General features: G+C 55.6%; 1 protein-coding gene across 4 annotated transcripts in view; it reads right to left on the bottom strand.

Moving 5' to 3' along the window:
* Positions 1-20626, bottom strand: part of ADCY7 (adenylate cyclase 7) — a 45140-nt gene extending 24514 nt beyond the window's left edge. For 2 of the 4 annotated variants that reach the window (XM_049621217.1, XM_049621218.1), the window contains exon 1: positions 526-711. In XM_049621217.1, coding sequence (XP_049477174.1) covers positions 526-696 — 171 coding nt within the window. In that variant the 5' untranslated portion in view covers positions 697-711. Of the gene's footprint in view, positions 1-525; positions 963-19734 lie in introns of those variants that run through there. The other 2 variants (XM_049621219.1, XM_049621221.1) reach the window with 2 other exon arrangements.
* Positions 20627-22818: the final 2192 nt, after the last annotated feature.

Genomic DNA, 22818 nt, shown 5'->3' with positions numbered 1-22818 from the left:
AGGAAGGAAGGAAGGAAGGAAGGAAGGAAGGAAGGAAGGAAGGAAGGGGAGAGGGAGGGAGGGAGGGAGGGAGGGAGGGAGAAATTAATTTACTTTTTTAAAGCTTCTGTTCCTCAGCCACACTAGCCACGTCTCAAGAGCAGTGGCCGTGGTGGGGCAAGGACTAGGTCAGAGATGACAGCAGGGGCGTCTGCCTCAAGACCAGGGTTGAGAAGGACTCTGAGGCCAGAGAAGGAGTGCTGGGAAGAGGGAGTCATGACACGCGAGCTGTCCCAGACCTAGGTCTTCCGTAGAAGTTTACTTTGGAGAAAAGGAGTGTAGTTTACTTGGCCAAATGAATGTAAGCTCGCAAAGCACCCCAGACTTCAAAATTAAATTAAAATTAAAAGCCTAACTATGCTCTCGAGCACATCACAGATGCAGAGCTTCAGGCTGAGAGGAGTCCAGGACCTGCCAGGAGGCCTCGCAAGCCCAGAGCGGCAGAGCCGGGCCCCGAACCCGCCGCGGGCCGGCCGCCTCACTCACCCCGCAGACAAAGGCGATAACGATGAGGGCGACGCAGGCAGTGACAGCCACCAACAGGAGTGTGAGCAGCAGCGGCCCGTGCTGGCTGGTGAGACGGTACTTCTCGTAGAGCACGTCCTGGTTCGGGCCCTCCTCGCCCTCGTTAAGGAAGTAGCGCCCCTTGGCCGGCATCTTCCCCCCGAGGCCCACCCGCCCGGCAGTGCCCTCAGGAGACCCCACGGCCTGGGGAGCATCTGTCTGCAGACACCCTCCCTGGTGGGCCTAGGCCTCTGGCCTCTCAGAGCCTGGCAGGCGGGGCTGGGCAGGGGCCCCCTCAGCAGGCAGCCGCGTGGGCCACACGGGGCCCACACCGCTCCGCGGCCAGGCCGGCTCACAGCACCACTGGCCTCTTCCTCTGCATCCGGGCCGGGCTGACCAGACACATGGGGTCCTCAGCTCTGTGGAGACACAAAGCAGACCCGGGTCTGAGTCATCAACCTAAACCCACACCTAACTCCTAGGTCCCGTTTCAGGCTCTGCACACAGGGCTGGTTCCCTGTGTTTCCCAGGACTGCAGCAGCCACTAGCCACACGTGACTATTTAGAGTTAACTGGGTTAAAAATGAAATTAAGGGGCGCCTGGGTGGCTCAGTAGCGTAAGCTGGTTTCAGCTCAGGTCATGATCTCACAGTTCGTGAGGTCGAGCCCAGCGTCAGGCTCTGTGCTGACAGTGCGGAGCCTGCCTGGGATTCTCTCTCTTCCTCTCTCTGTGCCACTCCCTCCTGCTCTTTCTCTCTCTCTCAATTTCTTTAAAATGAAATTCAACGTTCAGTCCAGCCGTCACACCAGTCACATTTCAAGTGCTCAAAAGCCACACACGGCTAGTGGCTACTATATCCGGCAGCACAGATAAAAAGCATTTCTATCATCTAGAAACTTCTACTGGACAGCACTGCCCTAACAGTTTGACTGTTTGACTTGCACAGGGAGGTGGAGGTCTCTGATCCATCCCAGCGAATTCTGTGTAGGGCGTGAAGCAGGGATCAGCCTTCATCCCTTTCTTCTACATGGGCATCTGATGACCCCAGCAGCTTCTGGAGAAGCCACCATTCTCTCCTCAAGGAGTTCAGTGCAGCCACCTTTGTGATAAGTCAGGTGACCATGCATGTGGGGTCTGTTTGCAGGTCCTTGCCCAAAGACCACACCCACCCAACTACTGGGGCTTTGTAGTGCGTTCTGTGTCTCAGACCCCCACACCTGCTACACCCAGACCCTCCCCCTTGCGTTCATGTTACATTAAGCTTCCACGAAAGACTGCCTTTTTTAAACACATTTTTTAAGTTTCCACCGACAAGAATTTGAAAAGTTTGCAAGCTCCACTTCGTAGAAAAGGAGCCCAAACCTCAGAGAGGGAGCACAGTGGACCCTTTATGGCAAAATTGGGAGCAGATGCCAGGCTTGCAATGCTCAGCCCAGATGGACTCCCTCTTTCCCAGCACCATTCATTCATTTGTTTATTCATTTATTCCAAAAAGGCAGTTAATTGTGCCTGTGGCCCCCTAGGCCCACTACGTACCTCCCGTGTGCCAGGCAAGCTCTCTCTCCCCCTGGAATGCCCAGTCCCCAAAGAGAGAAAGTTACCCAAAAAGGTGCAATCCCTACATGCAGGGGCTGAGGCCTGCGGGCAGCTGCCATATTCCCAGCGGGAACCCTGTGTCACAGGAGCAACCCTGGACCAGGAGTCCAGGCTCCCAGCATCCTCCAGGCCTGCCTGCGAGACCGGAACCAGGACAGGGCTGGTGGCAGAGGGCAGGGAGGAGGTAAGAGGTGGGAAGGCTCAGGGCAGTCACGAAGGGCACGAATGGCCACTGGCAAAAGCTGTGAAAGAAAGAGTCCAGAGCCCCTACAGGTAGAAGAGCAGGGTGCCCAGAGTCCCTGCGTCTGAGCAAAGCCCCCTAGTGAGTACCCACCTGGGATCCAGGAGCCACCTCAGACCCTGGTTGGGCCCACAGCTACCAAAGAGCCCAAAGCGCTTAGGCAAGTTACAAAGCTGATTTCTACACGAAATTCTGATTTATGAATGAGGGCGGCTAATTTATTTATTTATTTTTATTTTATTTTTTTTATTTTTTAATATATGAAATTTACTGTCAAATTGGTTTCCATACAACACCCAGTGCTCATCCCAAAAGGGAGGGCGGCTAATTTAAATGCTGGAGCCGTGCCACCCACTGGTTGACAACCTCTAAATCTAAACCAACCACTCTTTACTCCACACGGAGTGTTTCTGGAGTATTAACCACGTATGCCTCGCCCTATGTGGTAGGGTTTACAAAGCAAGATCAGGTCCCCACCCTGAGAAGCCCCCACTGCAAAGCTCCCCTAAACCAGCTCTTTGCAGTCACAACAGCAGAAACACTGTCAGGCCAGGTGCCCACACCCACATATTCACTCCCAAGTTCATGACCTGCAAAGGCCAAGGTGGTACAGCCATTTTACAGATGCAGAACGGAGCCCAGAGAGGTTGAGTGGCTGAGCTGCTTGCCAGAAGGGCTGGGATTCAAAGCCGGGTCTACCCGCTCCCGAACGAGGGCTCCTGGCCCGACCTTTCTGTCTCACTGAACTGAGCCCTGTGAGCAAGGGCAGCTCCCGGGAACTGAACCACAAGTGCACACACTGCCCATCTCTCTGGCCGGGCACCAAACTCCAGTGCCTCGGGACTGGACTGACAGGCTGAGAAACCCCAAACACCACGGGGCCAGGGCAACGTCTCCCTGCAGCTGCTCTAAACCCCAGGCAAAGCCCTCAGACCAGAGCTGTGGGGGGCCAGGACACGCATGTGCACACACACACACACACACACACACAGCACCTTTCACCCCACTACTGACCTGCCTATCCAGGCACACGAAGCCCAGCTGAGGCAGGGGTGAAGAGAGAGGAGCACTTGGAGGGTTTCCCGGGGAAAGGGGGGGAACCCTCGCCTGGTAAACACCGCTCTTGGGGATCTAATTAGGCCACTTCCTGGGCAATGGCAGGCGGGCAAGGGCGTGGACAATAGCCCTGGACACAGGGACTTCGGCCCATCCAGGGACCGGGTCCCACTCCTGGAAGAGCAAAGCAGGGCAGGGCTGGGAGGAATGACCGTGTTTATCGCTCCTGGTCAGAGGCCTGGGAGCCAAAGGCGGCATCTCCAAAGGCCAGCGGCTCCCTAGAAGCAACCCCCCCAAAGCTGGACACAGAGGCCCCCCCTACCAGGGAAGGCTTCAAGGCCTTTCTGCCCATTCACCAGTTCTTCTGCTGGTCACTGACAGCTGGCAAGTAGGAGGGCCCCACAGAGGCCCTGAATGAAGGAACTCCTTTGCCAAGCCTCCAACAAATGACCCTTGGCTCACCCACCTCAGTGACGGGGAGCTCATCGCCTCTCGGGCGGTCTCCTCCAGAAGTGAGCACTCCTTCTGGCTGTAAGGCCCACCTGAGGCCAAGTGAAGCCGACCCCCGTCGCTCCCTCACCCCCACCCCAGTAGTTCTGTCCCAAGTCCAAAGACACCAACAGCAGAGACACTCATATGGGACAGTCGAGGTCCCTTTACCTGGAGGAAGCAGAGCCCAGGGGTCAGACCTCACGATCACCCTGGTAGGGGGAATAGGGCAAGCAGCCCATTTTACAGTGGAGGGGACCCCCAAGGTCCAGTTGGGAGGGAACATTATTTCTTCTGCTGCTGGGATTGTCTCTCCCACTTCAGTCCCTTGGCTCAGGGGCCACGTGAGCCGGGCTGGCTCATCATCATTGTCCCTCTCAAGCCCCAGTGACTGGTTTAGGGACAGTCATGTGACCACAACCCTCTGAGAACCCTCTTTGGGACTTCTGCTGACCCACCGAAAAGAGATACTCTCTTTTGCTGGTGGCCTACAGCTGCTGGTGGCCACTGGAAGTCACCACAGGAGACGGCCCAGTGAGAATGAAGCCGACACAGAAAACTGGAGAGAGACAGAGACTTGAAAATACCCCCCGAGCCCCTGGATCCAGCTGTGCCTGAAGTTCAAACAGCCTCCAGATATTTCAATCACACGGGACAATCATGCCTTTTTCGGGTAAAGCCAGTTTGTGCTTCTGTCACTTGCAACCAAGAGGCCTTCTGCCCCAGTTTACTGTATCTGGGAAACCCTCATGGCCTCCTGATGGGTCCAGGGTCAGGGGGCAGAGTCCCATGTAGCTCAGAGGCAAGAGTGGGTGCCCGCAGATACGACTGGCCCCAGCTAGGCCTCCTGGAAGGGGGCTGGGCCAAGGAGGGGAACTTCCCTTGCCCATACCTCTGTCACCACATCCCGGACTCCACATCCCAGAGCCAGCCAGGCTGCACGGGACCCGGTCCAGCAGGAAGCTGGGGCAATGGGCCTCCCCACATCTCCTCCAGTGGCCTCCAGAGACTCCCTTCTGTGGGATGAATTAGGGAGCCCCGGGGCATACTTGCATAGAAATGGATACCAAAGGAATCAACCTCACTCCCCCAAAGCACTCCTGTTGGGCCCTGCACTTCCCACAGCCCTGTGCCCCATGATAGAGGGGGGCGGGCAATGCCATCAACAAAGTCTACCATGTACTTACTGCGTGCCCAGCGCTGGGGGCTCAAACTCTGCACACCCGCCCCGCAGGGCAGTATGACTACTGCTTCCATTTTATGAACGTGGGAACACAGAGAGGTTCAGTCATTCTCCTGAGGTCACACAGCTAGTAAAAGAGAGCTGGGATTTGAATACAGGCCACCTAGGCTCACCTCTCATCCTGCCCAACACTCTCACGGTGCTGACATCCCCAGAGCCCATAACCTCTCAAAATGCTAACCCCTTCCTGCCCTCCCCTCTCAAAGCCTAGGACCGAGGGTGGGAGGAGGCAAAGTGTACTCCATCAAGGTTCCTCCATCTGCCTTGAAGAAGTAAAGTCAGAAAGCCACGTCAGGAAGCCTCCTCTAAGCCAGCAAGATCCAGGAGCACCTCTTCCTACAGGAAGCCCTCCAAGCTACCCACACAAACCTTCTCCTCCTTTTCCTACAACTGAGGCAGGGCTGTGGTCTCCTTGCCAAATACTGACTGGGGGCTCCAGGTTCCTCAGCCAGAAGAACCGCCGGAAATAGGGAGGCTGGGACCTCAAATTATGAGTACAAGACCGGGCCCTTTGGGGTGCTCAGGATATCCTTCCCCAGCAGAACTGGCTGATCCCACAGCACACTCAATGCTACCACACCCCTTGGGGAGTTCTAGCCCACCTCCAGCTTTCACAGACACGGACAGGGCACCCACTTCCTCACCCAAGCCGCACTGGCAGGAATCCCCGCCTGGCTTCCTCTGGCCCAGCCCAGCAGGCCTCGGAGCTGCACAGGGCCTGGGGCCCCGGTGGCCTCAAAAGGAGGAAGTGGGGGCTTTGGGGTGTGCGGGAGGGGCAGGCAGGCGTGAGGAGAGGCCCCACCTCGGCCCCTTGGGCTCAGTCCCTGCACCCAATCCAGCCTGGGGTCCATGATGCTGCAGCCCAGAACCCACAGACACAGTCTTAGCCTCCTCGGCTAGCCCAGCACTCAGCTTGCTCCACGGGCTGTGTCACAAGCAGATTTTTATTTGCTGGGGGTGGGAGGGGGGGTCTCATGTTAGGGCATCTCCCTCAGGAGACCCAGAGTTTTGTGAAGGGGACCCAGAGGGTGCTCTGCCTGGCAAAGTCCCGGCATAAAGGGGCACCACCCAAGAAACCTCATGGGACCGAGGGATTTCAGCCTGACTGCCATGCACGCCCTCCCCTCCACCAACACCAGAGCCGAGCAGCCCTCAGGCCTCTCCCCCTTCACACCATTGCTCACGCAGGGCCTGACCTCCCTCCCCATGCAGGTCTCTCCCAGGCCTTCCCAGAGTCCTGCCAACGGTCCCATCTGTCAGACATCCCAGCACCTGCCTCACCAAGGTGAGGCAGGATCTGTCATGGTAGGATCTGTGTCTATATCCTGCAGCTGGGCCCTGGTCATTGCATGTAGACCAGACAGAAGGACAGACAGATGGATCGATGGACCCACGGATGAAACAACCAGCTGGAATCTTGAACCAGGCAGAAAAAGCAGGGGAAAGCAAACAGGGCAGCTTTGGAAGAAGGAGGGAGAGCCCATCAGGGCAGAAGGAGGTGAGGGGCACCTCGGTGGCTCAGTCGGTTCAGTGTCTGCCTTCAGCTCAGGACATGATCTCACGGTTCACGAGTTTGAGCCCCTCATCGGGCTCTGTACTGACAGCTCGGAGCCTGGAGTCTGCTTCAGATTCTGAATTTGGATTCTGTGTCTCCCTCTCTCTCCGCCCCTCTCCCACTTGCACTTGGTGTCTCTCTCTCTCTCTCTCTCTCTCTCTCTCTCTCTCTCTCAAAAATAAATAAACATTAAAAAAATAAAAATAAAATAGAAGGAGGTGAGAACATGAAGGAAGTGTGTCCCTGAGAATGGGAAGTGCTGGTCAAGGAAGCACAGGTTCAAACCCCAGCTCTGCTCCCATGGCCGTACGTCCCAGTCGCTCACACTCTGAGCCTCAGTCCTCCTCATTGGTAAACTCGGGTGCTGATACCCAAGTCGTGGGGAAAAGTGAGGTGCAGGTCATGATGGCCAGCAGGCTGTTTGCAAGGACAAAATAGCAAATGAGCCCAGAAAGAAGGCTGTTTCCAGAGCTGAGGAAGCCCATGGAGTCCAAATAGAAGAGACAGAGGCATGAAGCAGGCAGGGTCCCCCCACGAACCTTCTAGTTCATCTTGCCACCTCCTGGTGACAGCCTACAAGGCCACGAAGCAGGGGCAAAAGCCAAAGTGCCCAGTGATGTGAGCCCTCCAGCCAGCCCTGCTCCCCATCACGCTTCCCCAGGACCCCCAGGCTGACTTTACACTAGCTCCCAGGGTCCACAGGCTACCCATCAGTCTCGGATCCAGAAAGTCCAGCTCTGCCACCAACCTGCTCTGTAACCCTGGGCAAGTCCCTTGCCCCATCTGGGCCTCGGTTTTCCTTCTTGCAAAGGAATGGATCTGTCAGACCTCTGAGACCCGGAGCTGGGCTGGGCTGGGCGTGGTGTCTGAATCATAAAACGACAACAAGCCTAAGGGGACAGTCTGGGTGTTGTCACCTGGCCCCAGAGGGCTTATTCTAGGGGTGGGGTAGGGATTATTCTTTGTACCTGAAATCCTCCCTGCCACTTCTCCTGGGGATTAAGTCTCAGCATTGTCAGTGTCTCCTTTAAAATACAAATGCCTCATTCACCCCTTACCTCCCAGGCTCCAGCTGGCAGGAAATGAATTTTGCTATCTCCTATGCCTCGAATGATGGTTAGTAACTGCCCGGGGAAAAATCGTCCATTCATTCATTCATTCATTCATTCATTTATTCATTCACCTTGAGAGAGATCCATGCATTCACTCTTTTAATGGATGTACACTAGCACCTTCTATGTGCCTGGCACCAGGCCAGATGCCAAGAGGAAACTATGCTCCAGGCACAAGTTCCCCAAAGGCAGAGACCTCAATGCCGGCCTCTCCCAGGTGTCTGTACAGAGTGGGGGTCCATGCAACAGTGCTTATTAACTAACTAACCGATCAACCAAGGATTGCCGGAAAGAACATTTTCCCTGGCTCTTGCCTGAAATCCCACCGTCAGTGATTCATTCCCAAAGTTAAGCACTGCCCTCACGAAGCTCCCTCCTTAAAATGAACACACTTTGGGGGCACCTGGGTGGCTCAGTCGTTCAACTCTTGGTTTTGGCTCAGGTCATCATCTTAGGGTTCATGAGTTCGAGCCCCACATCGGGCTCTGCGATGACCGTGCAGAGCCTACTTGGAATTCTCTCTCTCTCTCTCTCTCTCTCTCTCTCTTTCCCTTTCTCTCAGAATAAACTTAAAACATTTTTTAATAAATAAAATAAAATAAAATAAAATGAACACACTTTCATGCCCCCATTCAACACATTTCTGACCTCTTTCCTCTTGATAAGGAAGGACAGAAAGGGCTAGTCTACAGGCACCTTACCAGGTGCCAGTCCTGCTCAGGCTGGCAGGACAGAGGTCTAGCCACTGACTTCACACTTTGCCCAGGGCCCCACCCAGACAGCCAGTGGTGAGGAGGCATGAACAGGGTTGGGAGATAGGGGACGGGATCCATTTCACAAAGCCATAGATATACCCCAGAGTAACCACTGAACTGGAGTGAGCAAGAAGGATGTAACTACCCTGCCAGTATCCTGTTTAAAGAGACAGCAGAGCCCAGAGGAGAGAGAACAAGCTGGAGTCATAATTTATACCAAGATGATTTCCAAAGAGAGCAAGAAACCATGAAAGAATGTTCATACAGTGCTGTAGTGGGTCAGTCCTTTCTGACCTGACACAGAAAAGACTAATCAACTCCCATTACATTTAAAAAAACTACTCCAGGGGTGCCTGGCTGGCTCAGTCAGACCAGCATGCCACTCTTGATCTCAGGGTTGCAGGTTTGAGCCGCTCTGGGCATAGAGCTTACTTAAAAACAAATGAGTAAATAAACTTATTAAAAATCTACTACATTAGGGGTGCCTGGGTGGCTCGGTCGGTCAAGCATCTGGCTTCAGCTCAGCTCATGATCTCACTGTTCCCAAATTCAAGCCCTGCATCAGGCTCTGTGCTCACAGAGCCTGTTTCAGATTCTGTGTCTCCCTCTCTCTCTTTCCCTCCCCTGCTCACACACTCTCTCTCTCTCTTAAGCTATTAATAGCAAAATCAAAAGATAAATGAGAAATTAGGGAAATATTTATAACTCTTATCATAAGGAGCTAACCTCTCTCATATGTAAAAAGTTCCCACAGATCAAAAAGAAAAAGACCAATTAAAAAAAAAAAATGGGAGTAAGGTATGGATAGAAAGTGCACAGAAAGGTAACACAAATGGCTGTTAAACATTTAGGAAGAAGCTAACCTCACCCGTAATAAAAAAAAAAAAAACACCACAAATTAAAACTACTACGGAAAATCATTTTTACCTATCCAATTGGCAAAGATCAAAGCATTTATACGCAACACAACAGGCAGTCACACAGCCTTGGCAGGAGTGATTCAGCATAACCCCCGGGGTGGGGCTGGCGATTTAGTCGTATGTAACAAAATCACTCCTGCACACACAAACCTTTGATGTAGCAAAAGTCCTTCAAGTAATTTACCTTACAAACACTTTCACAGATGTAAAATGACACATGTACAAGATTATTGTTGCAGCATTACAATAACAAAAGAAGATGGTGTGTCTGCCAGTTAGGAGATAGTGAAATAAATCACAACGCACCCTTCCTGTGGAATACTACGCAGCCGTCAAAAGGGTGCAGCCGTGTGAACTGAGCTGTCCCAGGGTGTTCTGTGAAAAATCCACATGGTAACAGCAGTGTCTGGAACGGGTAATGCCTGAACCAGGATACAGGATAACCAAAACTGATGCTTTGGTGGAATGAGTGAACCTTCAGTTTGTTTCTATTGTCGGAATGCAGCTTGTGCAATTAAAAGGAAGTTCTTGGGGAGCGCGTGGGTCAGTCAGGCTTCCGACTTTGGCTCAGGTCATGACCTCATGGTTCGTGAGTTCAAGCCCCACATCAGGTTCTCTGCTGTCAATGTAGAGCCCACTTTGGATCCTCTGTGTCCCTCTCTCTGGCCCTCCCCTCACTCTCTTTCTGTCTCTCAAAAATAAATATTAAAAACAAACAAACAAACAAAAACAGAAGTTCTTGGGGTGCCTGGGTGGCTCAGTTGGTTAAGCATCTGACTCTTGGTTTCAGCTCAGGTCACGATCTCACAGATCGTGGGTTCAAGCCCCACGTTGGGGTCTGCACAGACAGTGCAGAGCCTGCTTGGGATTCTTTCTGTCTTCCTCTCTCTCTCTGCCCTTTCCCTGCCCACATGCTCACTCACTCTCTCTAAAATAAACAAACATTTTTTAAAAGTTCTTAATACAAGATGCAAGATCTACTGCATACATAGTGCCTACAGCCAATCATACTATATTGTACACTTCAAATTTTTCCTACGAGGGCAGATCTTACGTTGAGGGTTCTTATCACACTACTACGACTATTACTACTAGGAGTAATAATAACAATAATAATAATAAAGGGGGCAAAAAGAAACTTTCGGAAGTGAGGAATAAGTTTATGACAGATTGTCATGATGGTTTCAGAGAGGAATACTTATCTTCAGCTTATCGGCTGCATATATTAAATATGCACAGCTTTTTCTACGTCAATCATACCTCAATAAAGTGGTTTTAAAAATAAACTAAACACGTGAGGCAACTGGCTGGCTCAGTTGGAAGAGTGTGCAACTCTTGATCTTGGGGTTGTGAGTTCAAGCCCCACGTTGGGTGTAGAGACTACTAAAAACACAAATAAATAAACTTTAAAAAATAAACTAAAAAATAAAGACTCTATTAGAAAAATTCAAGGGCAACAGAAGGTGACTGATAATTAAAGGGACACATATACAAACATGGAAAGACACGTTCCTGGCATCTTTATTGGCGTGGGGGTGTGTGGATCTACATACATAAGTATGTATGCAAATACATAAAAAAATAGAACCTGTTTACCGGGCGCCTGGGTGGCTCAGTCGATTTCGGCTCAGGTCACAATCTCACTGTTCAACACGGAGCCTACCTGGGATTCTCTCTCTCCCTCTCCCTCTCTGCCCCTCTTCTGCTCATGCTCGCTCTGTCTCTCAAAATAAATAAACTTAAATAGAACTTGTTTTAAGAAAAATAAAGGAAGGAAGGAAGGCAGACAGACAGACAGACATCCGTCTCAGGCCCATCAAGTGTCAGTTGCACACCCCAGAGAGTTATTTCTCATCTCTGTGCCTCAGTTTCCTCATTTGAAAAAAGGGAGACTAAGTTCTGACCCTGCAGAGCTTTGAGAGGATTTGATGGGGGTAAGGCACGCAGGGTGTCGAGGCTCCACCCGACACAAAGTACCCAAGTCGAGATAACAAGTATTACCAAGTTGGCAGAAAGGGCTGTGGGGTCTGGAAGGCAGGGAGCGGGGCACCTGCCCCTTCCCCTCCCCGATGACCCAGTCGTGAGCTCCGGCCCCCTACTCTGCCCTGGGAGTGGCCTAGCCTAAAAGTGGTCAGCACCTAAAAATTGCTACCTGGGGCCCTGAGCAGCGACAGGGGCTGACGCCCCGGTGGGGTGCCTGGCGGGGCCTGGACAGAGAGGCGGTCCAGCCACCCAACCTGGGCCCTAGGGGAGGTGGACAGTGTCAGAGAGAACTGCCATCTGGCATCCCAGGCAGCATGGGGACCCCACCCCAAGCCTTGCAGGCCTGCTTCAAGGAGAGAAAGCAGAACACCTGCCCTCAGGACAGGCTCTGCAACCTCTGAACCCAACTAGAGAGACTCCCAGCGGCCTCTGGCCTCCCTCCTCTGAGAACCTCCACCTCAGTGAGCGCCTGTCAGGAACAGGCAGGGGCAAGGCCCACGCAGCCCATCCCCCCTCAGCCCATCCCCCCCAGGGTGGGGGTGGGGGTGTGGGTGGAGCTGCTCTCACTCTGTTTCCAGCTGGGGGCGGACTCTGGAATCCTAACCTACTTGTTCAAAGCCCCCTGGCTGAAAAGCAGGAGAGCTGGAATTCAAACCCAGACCTGCCCTACTCCAAGGCTCCAGCTCTTTCTTAACCCTCCGTCTACATTTCCTGAGGCGTGCTGCCCACCAGCAGAGCCACGAAGAGCTACACACACATGGCCAGCCCCACCCACACTGGACTCTGGTCACAGGCAGTGCAGGGCTTGACATTCTCCTCCTCCTCCTTTAAAGAGTCCCTGTATACATTAGCAATTAAAGGCTCTGAGAAGTCCTGCAGAAAAGAAACCTGCTGAGTTAAACACAGCTAAACATTCCCTGGTCTGTTTGGTTCAAGAGACCCTTTTTTGCATTAATTTCCAATGAACTCCTTTTGAGAAATGCTGACTGTGGAGTCTCGAAGATAGCTCAGAGCTCCTCACTGGGCAGCTGTGGCCCAGAGAGCCAACTATCTTCCCCTCTCCTGACAGCCTGGGGAGCTCCCTCTGGCTGGGGGCCCCACTCTCCCACCTCTACCCGACCCTGGGTTGGGCTGGATGGACACACAAGGGAAGGACAAGCCAGTGCAACTGCTTGTGGGCCAGGGGACCAGCCCTAAGCTTGGCCTCTGGGGTAGGGGTGAAGGGAAGATGGGAAGAAGGCCTGGATGCACAGCGCCCTCCCTCAGGCAGTTTTAAGTTGGGGAGCAATCTGCTCTGCGGAATTGAGAAAGCAAGAAAGTGCTCTAAATACCAACCAGGAAAAGACCCTCCTGCGTCTCTTGGCCATGCTTCCTGCCTCTCGCAGGCAATGCAGGGAAGTAGCCCACCTGCCAGAGGCAAAGCAGTGCAGGGGACAGAGCCCTGGGCCGAATGTCAGGAGACCCAAGCTAGAGTGGGAGCCTTTACCCACTCTGGTCCGGTCCCACTGAGACTAGCAAGCTGGCCACAGAGAGGTCAGTGGGAAAACCAGACAGTAAGACATCCTTGCCCAGAACTCAGCAGGCCATGCTGGAGGGGCCATGGCCTCCCCCAGCCATCCATGGAGCCCAACAAGACATCACTGTCTAGTCTGGGCCCCCGAAGCCACTGCCTCATCCACAGACCCTCCCCGCCATGTGGCTCCCACAGCACCAGACAGCAGAGTGCCCGGCTCTAATCCAAAGTGCTGAGATCCCACTTCCTCAAGGCTTCCTGAGAACCTGAGTGAGGCCAAGGGGGCACGTGATGGGCAGGGGGGGTTGCCTGGTGAAAGCCCAGCCCAGAGCCCGGAGGAGCCCTTCTGCAGGGGAAGCAGGCCTAGCCGACCTCCCTTACCCTCAAACCACAGGCTGGCCTCTGTAACTACACCCACACGGGGGGCTCAGGAGACCCTCCCTACAGTTCAGTTGTCCCTAGAGCTAGGCCCCCCATTCCTGGTTACTTACTCCTTCCTGCCACAAACTCCTGCCTTCCAGAGCCAGGCTCTGGCTGGGTACGGGAAGCCGCTGTGATGGATCCCCAGTCCACAGCAGCCCCATGCACCCCTAAACACAAGCTTCCCCTTGGGATAGCCTGCCAGAGCTTCTTGCACCTGTCTGGGTCCCCAAGAACACCAAGCCCAGTTGTGCTCACCCCCTGGCCAAAAACCTCCTCCAGGGCTTCCAGAGGCCTTCTTCGAGACTGCACAGTTTGACTTATTTCAGTTCCCCAAACAAGCCCCACCCTCTTGTCTCCGGGCTCAGGCCGCTTAAAAGCACAGCCTACCTCCCCACCCCGAAAACTCCCTCTGCCTGGCAAACTCCTGCCCAACCCTTCAGAGCCAAGCCCAGCCACCACCTTCCACAGGAGGGCTGCCCAATTCCCTCCTAATCTGGATTCAGTGCCTGGCTCTCCCTTCCCAGTGCCTGTGTCGAAACACAGGACACCTGGCCTGTCACTGCCCGGCTACCTGATGCCTCCCCCAAGGCTGACGTGTGGCTACTCATTGCTCAGCTTCCAAAATCTGACACCTGCCTGGTACACAGGGGACACTTAAACCCAAGCCCCATGGACTGAGACAAATACAGCCCATGCTGAGCAGGCACTGGGGGCTGGTCCCAACCCTGGTGTCCCTGTCCCCATCTGCATGAGCTCGGGCAGGTCACCTGCCTCTCAGCCTGGGTTTCTCACCTGAGCAGTGGGGAGCTTGCCAGTTTATTCTGGACGTGAAATGACCTCATGGCTATAAAAACTCCTCCTAAATCCAGAAACTTCACACACTTAAGGGGGCCAAACTTGTGTTACTTCAACGACAGGAAAGCAACCCCCCCCCGCCCCACCCCCCACCGCCGCGGTGCCCGTGCTCCTCCATCCAACAAGTGCTCACTGAGCCCCTGCCCACTCCAGGTACCAGGTGACAGGCTAAGGCCATGATAAGCAAGGTCCCTTGGAAAGCGTGTGTTGTCGGGGAAGAGGAGACACATGTAATAAATGAGCCACATGAGGAAGAGAAATGCTAGGATGGGCAAGGAGCAGCCTGGGGCTGAGGAGTCAAGAAGGTAGGAAAGCCTCAGGGACCAAACATCAGAGGCGCTGTGTGACCATGGGCACATTCATTAACCTCTCTGGGCCTGTTTCCTCACTCAAAGAATGGGCTGGTAATGGTACCTAATGCTCAGAGACTTCACAGAGAGGCTAGTACACAGGGTCTGCCATCAGGTGGGGTCACCCCAGTGGCTCCAAACACAAGTTGGGGCGGGGGGGGCGGGGGCGGGCAGCCTGAGAAACCTTGATTGATATCAACAGGCACTGGGAGACACCCTATAAATCCCGGGGTCCTGACACCACCCCCCCCAAAGGTAGCCCTTCCCTTGCTCCCCTGCCCAGAAAGCAGGGCCAGACAAAGGATGCAGAAGTGCTGGTCCCTGCCCTGGGCACTACCTGGGCTAAGGCACCCGCTCCCCGGGGGGCCTCAATGGTGGCTCCAGGGAGTCTGGGTGTTTCAAAAGAGGATGCCTCCCCATTAGTCTGGGTCCCCCATTAAAGCAGCGCCTCCAGCTGACTTCAAAGGGCTCCTCCTCCCCGAGCCAGATGGGGCCCGAGGGAGACAGGTGTGGGAGGCCGGGAGCAGGGACTGGCAGAGCCAGGAAGACCCTGGCACACACTGGCAGGGGATGTGCAGGAGGGGGGGGGCAGCCTGCCTACTGCAAAGATGGGGAGGCTGAGGCTAGGTGGGGGAGACAGGTGGCCCCTCGTCCACATCCCCACCACTTAATGAGGCGTGAGGAAACCATGCCTCCAACAGAGCTCTGATCAGGAAAATGCACACCAGCCCCAAAGCTGTGAAGCCCGTTGGGGCTGTTTTCCCATCTGTGCAGGGAGGGGCTGTGCCCCATGCTCCTGGGCCTCTCCCTGCTCAGCCAGCCAATGACACCAGGAGCCATCCACCCAAGTCAGCTGGTCCCAGAAGCAGTGAGACTGAGCCACTAACCAGGGGCAGGAAAGGTCCCTGCAGGGGATGGCAAGGGCCGAATCCTAGAAGACAAAGAGGTCCCCACCAGCATATTCTGGGTCCTAAGAGGTGGTTGGTGGCACTGCCTACTACATGCATCCCCTGGGGGCCTCCTGTTCCCTTGAAGCCAGGCCTGCTGTGCTGCAACCCCAGGAGGACACAAGCTCCTCCCTGGGCCATGAGTACGTCTGTCCAGGAAGAAGAGGGAGGAGGTAAGCCTGGGGGGCCAGGTACATGTCTGAGAACTGGAGTACCCACGACAAAGACCTCAATTTGTTTCTTTTCCTTTGGGCACAGTCACGGGTAAATGCTTCCAGTGGTTGCTGTAGGGAGGGGTACACACAGGGGAATAACAGGGAGAACGGACAGAGGAGGGTGCCCCCGGTGTCCCCTGGCACCGGCACCGACGGGGGGATTTTCACAGAGCCCGGGCGGAGGGAAAGCTGCCAGGCGACTGACTCCAGAGCAGACCACTTGAGCCTCCTCAGCCCCCGAGCTTGAAGACCCCGAGGAGGGGGCCTCCACATGGGTGACACGGGCCAGGATGGGGTATGAGGTAGGGAAGCCCTGAGCAGAGGGGCTGCATGGACAAAGGGCAAGAGAGAGGCAAGCAGCGTGCTGACCCCAGAGTACACGAGAGGCCACGAGAGGTGGGACTGGACCAGCACGGTGGGCTGGGACCAGAGGACCCCAGAAGCCAGGAGAAGGGGTTCAGATGTGACACCAGACGGGAGAAACTGGTCAAGTGTGTGCATCGGAGGAACCCAGGAACCCCACAAACCCCTTCTCCAGGGCTCAAGGTCGGCCATCCTACCCCATCTGGACTGTCGGTTTCCCCTCCCATACAGCACTTGGCTGGTGCTCAGGCAATGCCCTGTCTGTCAACGTGATCAGCAGATGGTGGGAGAAAGGATGACCTAGTATCATGGGGAGGAGGGTCACCAAAGAGGAACTGAGCCCACCTCTGACCCAAGTCTCGCCCTACCTCACCCCAGCGCCTAGAGGGCTTCCAGGGGAACATCGGGGAGTGGAAGGTGCTTCAGCCCAGGTCTGCACCCAGGATCTGGCAACAACACCCCAGGCATGATGTGGCCGGCTGTGAACTCCGTGGGCAGCAGCAGGTCGAGCCAGATGCCGACGGTTGCTGGGTGGGCGCCCTGCCACCCTCCCTGGGGGGTGGGGGCTGGAAGAGCCCTGTGGGTGAGTGGAGACTGAAAGCCAGGGCAGGGGCAGAGCTGGAGGGCCACCGGGCGGGGGAGCAGGCTGGCAGCACTCAACACACACAGGCCGCCAGGGAAACCCCAGACATGGGTGTGCTGGTCTCAGACGGCTGGGCAGAGTTTTTCATGCATATTCCAGTCCCCCAGCAACCTGCCTGGGCACTGCCACCTCATAGAGGAGGGGACTGAGGGACTGTGAGACAGCAGTTAGCCCAAGGGCTGCAGGCTACCAGGGAGGCCTCTCCCACCTGAAACAGGACAGGCGGAGGAGAGCCCCCAACACAGCTACACGACAGCAATCACACCTCCCCCGGAGCCGGGGCTCTCCTGCACCAGGTGCAACATGTCCCCCTTTGTTTAAGCCTATAACCGCCTGGGCAGGAACCACGAGAGACACAACTCACAGATGCAGGAAACTGGCTCAAATAACCTGGCTCACCTCACATGCTGCTGGAAACAGGCAGAGTGGGGCCCGGAAGCAGGGGGCTGGACCCAAGGACCTCCAGAAGACCCCTGGCTTCTCTGGCTGTTCAGATGTGATGGTCTCATTCACTGAGCCAAACTAACTCCCAGCTCGTAGCTACGCAGATCTCTTCAAGCACACGAAATGCCTAACAGGCCCACTACCCACGCTTCCCTCCCATCCCTGAGACCCGACCCCATGCAAGGCTGGAATCAGCCACTCTGACTCGAGCGTCCAGCGTGACCCTCTCTGCCCGCTCCCTCAGCAGCCCCAGACCAGTCCCAGCTGGGTGAAGCACTGCCCTCTGCCCAGGCCCTGGAAGATGGAAAGTTGCCACCAGCGGAGTGTCAGTGTGCCCCACACCCCCTTCCTCCAGGACAGGAGAAAGGTCAAGGACACTGAGGGATGGACCACCCATCACCTCTTGATGACATCCAGTATGGGAGGATGGCAAGTCATGGAAAATCCAAAGGGTCAGATCATCTACCGCCAGCTGAAGCAGGACCCCAGCACGTGACCCAGGAGGCACGGCCCAGCCGCGGGGGAGCCCTGACCCAGCCCCCGCCACCTTGCAGTGGGTGCAGACAAGGGTCAGGCCAGGCCTGCAGGGTGGAGGACCCAACTCAGAGGAACCTGATTCCTCCTTCCCCATGGTGAGGATCATGTCCTACTAACTCTTCAAAGCCACCCAGAGCCCCTGCTCAGCTTTGCCCCATGCAGCCTCTCCAAAGAAGGGGCACTGTGCCCTGACCCCTTACAGGCCTCAGACATGGCGGCTCTCCATGACAGGCAGTGTATACACCTGGACAGCCCTGGGGACTGACTCGCTGTGTGACCCGGGACAAGAAAGTGCCCCTCTGGGCCTCTGTCTTCTCCTCTGCAAACTGGGGGGCAAAAGGCACCTACCACAGGGTAGGGGTGAGGGGAGCAGGAAATGGGTTAAACCAAGAGTTATAAACTGTAAAGGGGGGTGCATGTCCTCACAACCACATCAAATCTGACCGGTATCTCCTCCTGAAAAGCACCTTTGGCCTATTTAGAAGCCCTGCTCCTGCCCCTTCCTTCCCACCGCTCACTGCCTAGGCCCTCCCTGCACCAGCCCCCATTGCTGTAGGACCCACAGGAAGACCTCCTCTCTTGAGACCCACTCCTGGCAAAGGGGCCCTTCGAGGCCACCCCTCCCCTCCCGGCCCCCAGAAAACGGCTGCCAGTAAACGGCCACTTCTTTTCACTAAAACATTACAGGAGGCTCTTCCCCCACACAGTTCACACCTTCCCTTCTGAGGGCCCAGAATCCGGAACAATCTGACAGCCTCCCCTCCTCTGCACCCACACCTCACATCAGAAGCCACAGGAAAGCCCCAGAAGGCCCCTAACCTGGAGGTGGGGAGACCCACAGCTTGGTTAGGAACAGACCCTCCCAGAAGAAACCCTCCCAGACTTTCGATTCCGTGGACACATGCACATCCGGCCGAGCCGGTCACTTCACACTTCCTCTTAAGTCTGCTCACTTCTCATTTCCGTATCTTCTTTAGCTTTGTCCCAGGCAAAGGGACATCATGAAGTCACAGATCTAAGGTCCTATTTATAGGGTTTTTTTTTTTTTTTCCTTTTCCTAAAACACATTAAAATAGATACCTAACAAATTTTAAGCATGTTCATCCACATACGGCCTAAAACCACCACAGGGCCCCCATCTGAGAAAAGCTGGTCTAGTCACTCTCTAGGCGGCCACCCTCAGGCCGTCCACCCGCATGTCTGTGGCAGACAGCCCACGGCCACACAGACATCGGAGCAGAGCCCGCCTGGACTCCGGCCAGGCCTCGGGGCCAGGGGCCCCGTGCATGGAGGCCCAGCCCAGCCCTCTGCTTTCCTCACCCCTCCGCTCCCCTCCCCCAAGCGCTGGCCAGAGAGGAAGCACCCAGTGCCAGCTGCCCTGAACCCCAGGTAGTGACACAGAAGCGAAGCACCTGATCTGCCCTGTGTACATGTGTTTGGAGGAACACAAAGAATGATCCAGAAGGACCTAGTCCCAGTGGTGCACACTGGTCTCCAGGGGCCTTAGACTGGGAGGGGCTGGAGGGAAAGGGAGACCCTTCCACTTCCCGGGGCGTCTTGCTTCTCTGTCTTTGGGGCATGTAGCACTTTCAGAGTTTGTCTGGGGGCTATTCATTTTTACTTCACAAAAGAAGTTCGATTGCCCTCCCCCGACGATCCTTCCGTCACTGAGAACAGAGAAGCGGGCTTGTAAGTGTGAAATTACAACCCTGAAAGGCAGAGCGGGCATCTGCAAGTCCACAGTTCCCAGACGTCCAGGCCCACCCCCCCCCCACCCCGCCCCGCGGTCATGACGGCACCTCCTCGTCAAGCTGGGCAAAGCCCATGACCAGTGGTCTCTGGTCCTGTGTCCGGGAGCCGCCCCACCTCCCGCGGCCCAGACCCTGTCCGGCCCCCGCCCAGCCCGGGCCGCTGGGACAGATGGCGCCCCGTCCCCACAGCCCGCTTTACCTGGCTCTCCTCCGGGGCCCCCAGACGGCCAGGCCAGGGTCTGAGGAGCCCGCGTGGAGGTGGGCCGTCCCTCGCCGGCCCCTTCTCGGCCCGCGTCCAGGCTCACACATGCGAGGCCGCCTTCACCCGGGCTACCTAACGAGAGCAAGTCGCATCTGGGACCCACAACTTCCTGCTCCGCAGCAGCCGCCTCACAAAAGCTACAGCCGAACCCTCAGCTCAGCGCCTCCGGGGCTGTTGGCGGGGGGGGGGCCGCTCCCAGCTGCAGCGGGGCCCTCAACACAAGTGGGGGGAGGCATCGGGCCAGGCTCCTGGCTCCAATGACTTCATGGAAATTGGAAGCTTTAAGCTGGAACAATTTTCAACAAGTGAAAATAAAACAAGCACCAAGCCTCCGTTAGAAGGCCCGAGACGACGGCTGGAGGCCAGGAGCAAATGCATCCTTGATGAGCATTAAAAGTGAGAGAGCAGCCTGGCACAGAGCCTCATGCTGGTTCTGCCACTCACAGACAGGCCATGAGCCTCAGTTTCCCCACCCACCTAGCGAGGGGGCTTCATCCGTCTCTGAGAGGTCAAAGGTCTCCAGCCTCATCTGCTGCCTTTCCATCTCCCAGCTGCCCCCATGCCTGGAGCCCCTATTCCAAGCAGCTCGAGCCCCCAAAGAATCCCAACAGCCCTGGGCCCCAGGATGCCAGGAATCAAGCCCCTTCTGCTTTGCCAGCCCTCAGTTTCCCCCACTGGGATCATGTGGTGCTCAGCTGTGAGGCGGCAGTTATGAAGGGCTGGGAAGCAGGGAGCGGAAGCCTCCCAAGACAGAGGAAGAAGGCACTGCTGGTCCTCAGTCACCCGCTGAGCATGTGACCTGGGGGCCTGGGATCACTTTCTACCTTTTATCCTGACAGCAGAACCTACTGTTTGGTAACAAAGTGGAGAACAGAGCCCTATTTTCCCAGCTGACACTCCCACCCTCCCCAGACCCCCCTTTCAGCTCCCTCCTCAGAGGGGGCAGTGGTCAGACCCTTCCCTTCCAACCTGCTACATCCCCAACCCTGGCCACTGGGCACCTGACACCCCAGCCCTCAGACAGACTTCAAGGTCCTGGCAGACAGGATCTGTGCACACAGGCTAATGTGCTTTACAACCAGCATTTAGACACTGACTGTGTGCTGGCATTGGGGACAGCCTCACATAACTGCCCATCGGCTCCATGAGGAAGGTCCTGCTATTATGCCCCTTCTACAGAGCAGGAAACTGAGGCTCAGAGACGCCACTCACTTGCCCAAGCACACACAGCTAACAAAAGGCACAGCCAGGATTCAAACTCAGGTCTATCTGACTCTGTGGCTTGTGCTTTCAAACACTCACCCGTGACCATCCTGGGGCCAAAGAAAGGCTTCCCTGAGGACAGGCTACTCCAAGCCCCACTACCCCCTCCTCAATGGGTACCCTCACCAGAGACCTCTAAGCCCTGGTACTCAGCACTCCTAAACTTGCCGAACAAACTCCCCCAAAGGAGGGGCAAGCTCAGGCTTTCTCAGCATCAGCCCAGGAACTGGTGTCTGTTCACTCCAGGTGCCAGGGCGCAGGCATGGCCCCGACCCTCTTCTGTTCCTCTCAGGAACACCTGCCCTCCTCCCCATGGGCAGGACCCCTCTCTGGTGCTGCGGACACAAATGTGACTTGGACACAGCCCCCATCAGCCAAACCCCCAGGCTGAGACATGCCCACAACGGCTTGCCCAAAGGTCTGGGACAACCACCCATAAAGACAAGATACGTGGTCCGGAGCTCAGGGCAGAGAGACCTCAGCCACCTGGGAGCCACAGGCTGTAGAAAGTGGCAAGGCCACGAAACAGTGGGCAAGAGGGCGTAACACCATAGCAAAAACAAGGCAGACAGGGCTGTCAGGCGGCCAAAGGACAAATAACGCAGAGCCCAGAGCCAACAGCTTGGCCTTGTTTGACACCAGATGACAAGCCCCTCCCTCGGGAAGAAACCCCATAGCGCCCATCGCGTTTCGGACTCCAGGCAGGCTTCTGGGAAGGGGTGTGAGCAGGGAAATACTTTTTCCTTCCCCTAAAGTCAGGGGGCTCACCATACCCGGGAAGGGGTCTGAGCAACCAGGCTGGCGATTTACCAAGCCGGCCTCTTGTCCCACGGATGCGGGATGAAGAGGCTTCAGAGCAACAGAGTCAGAGACCCCCTGAGCAACCTTGGCAGCCCAGGAACCCACCTGTAAAGTCACCCAACTCCTCAGAAGGCTGGGAGGCTTATGTGAGAAATGCATATAAGGCACATAGTAAGCGCTAAGTTAAAGTCAGAAGCGGAGGGAGGCCAGAGGGTGTTCTCTCAGTTCCAAACCCCAGATCCCACTCCACTGCATGCCTGCCCTGGTCAGAGGCCTTCTGTGGCTTCTCTGTGCCTCCTGAGTCAAGTCCTGGCTCCTCCTCCCGACCCCCTACAACTCATCTTTCCATCCTCCCTGATTAGGAGTTAGAAGGCCCTAGCTCCATCCTATAACTTGTAACCAGTTGCATGACTTCAGCCAGCCCCTTCTCCCCTGGAAACCCAGTTTCCTGCCTGTTGAGTGAAGGAGTGAGCAGAGCGTGTCCCTATGTTCCCAGTCTGGGAAAGAAAAGGATCCCAGCACATCCCCGAGCCCACATTCCACACCTCGTTCTTTCATGTCCTGACTCAGACCACCAGGGCACAGCCAAAATGAAATGGTCAAAAATGCCACCCATTGGGGCACCTGGGTGGCTCAGTCAGTTGAGCGTCCGACTTCGGCTCAGGTCATGATCTCACGGCTTGTGAGTTCAAGCCCCGCGTCGGGCTCTGTGCTGACAGCTTACAGCCTGGAGCCTCTTCAGATTCTGTGTCTTTCTCTCTCTCTGTGCCCCTCCCCTGCTCACACTCTGTCTCTCTCTGTCTCTCAAAACTAAATAAACATTAAAAAAATAAAAATGCCACCCATCTTGCCAAGACAAGTACAAAGGTCACCTCTTCCAGGAAGCCTTCGCCAGTGTCCCATCATTACCGCCTTTGGGCTACACAGTGCCACAGGCCTCTCCAGAGACGGTTTACA

The sequence above is a fragment of the Panthera uncia genome, assembly GCF_023721935.1.
Source record: "Panthera uncia isolate 11264 chromosome E2 unlocalized genomic scaffold, Puncia_PCG_1.0 HiC_scaffold_19, whole genome shotgun sequence".
Taxonomy (NCBI): Eukaryota; Metazoa; Chordata; class Mammalia; order Carnivora; family Felidae; genus Panthera; species Panthera uncia.
This window is presented reverse-complemented; position numbering and strand designations above follow the sequence as displayed.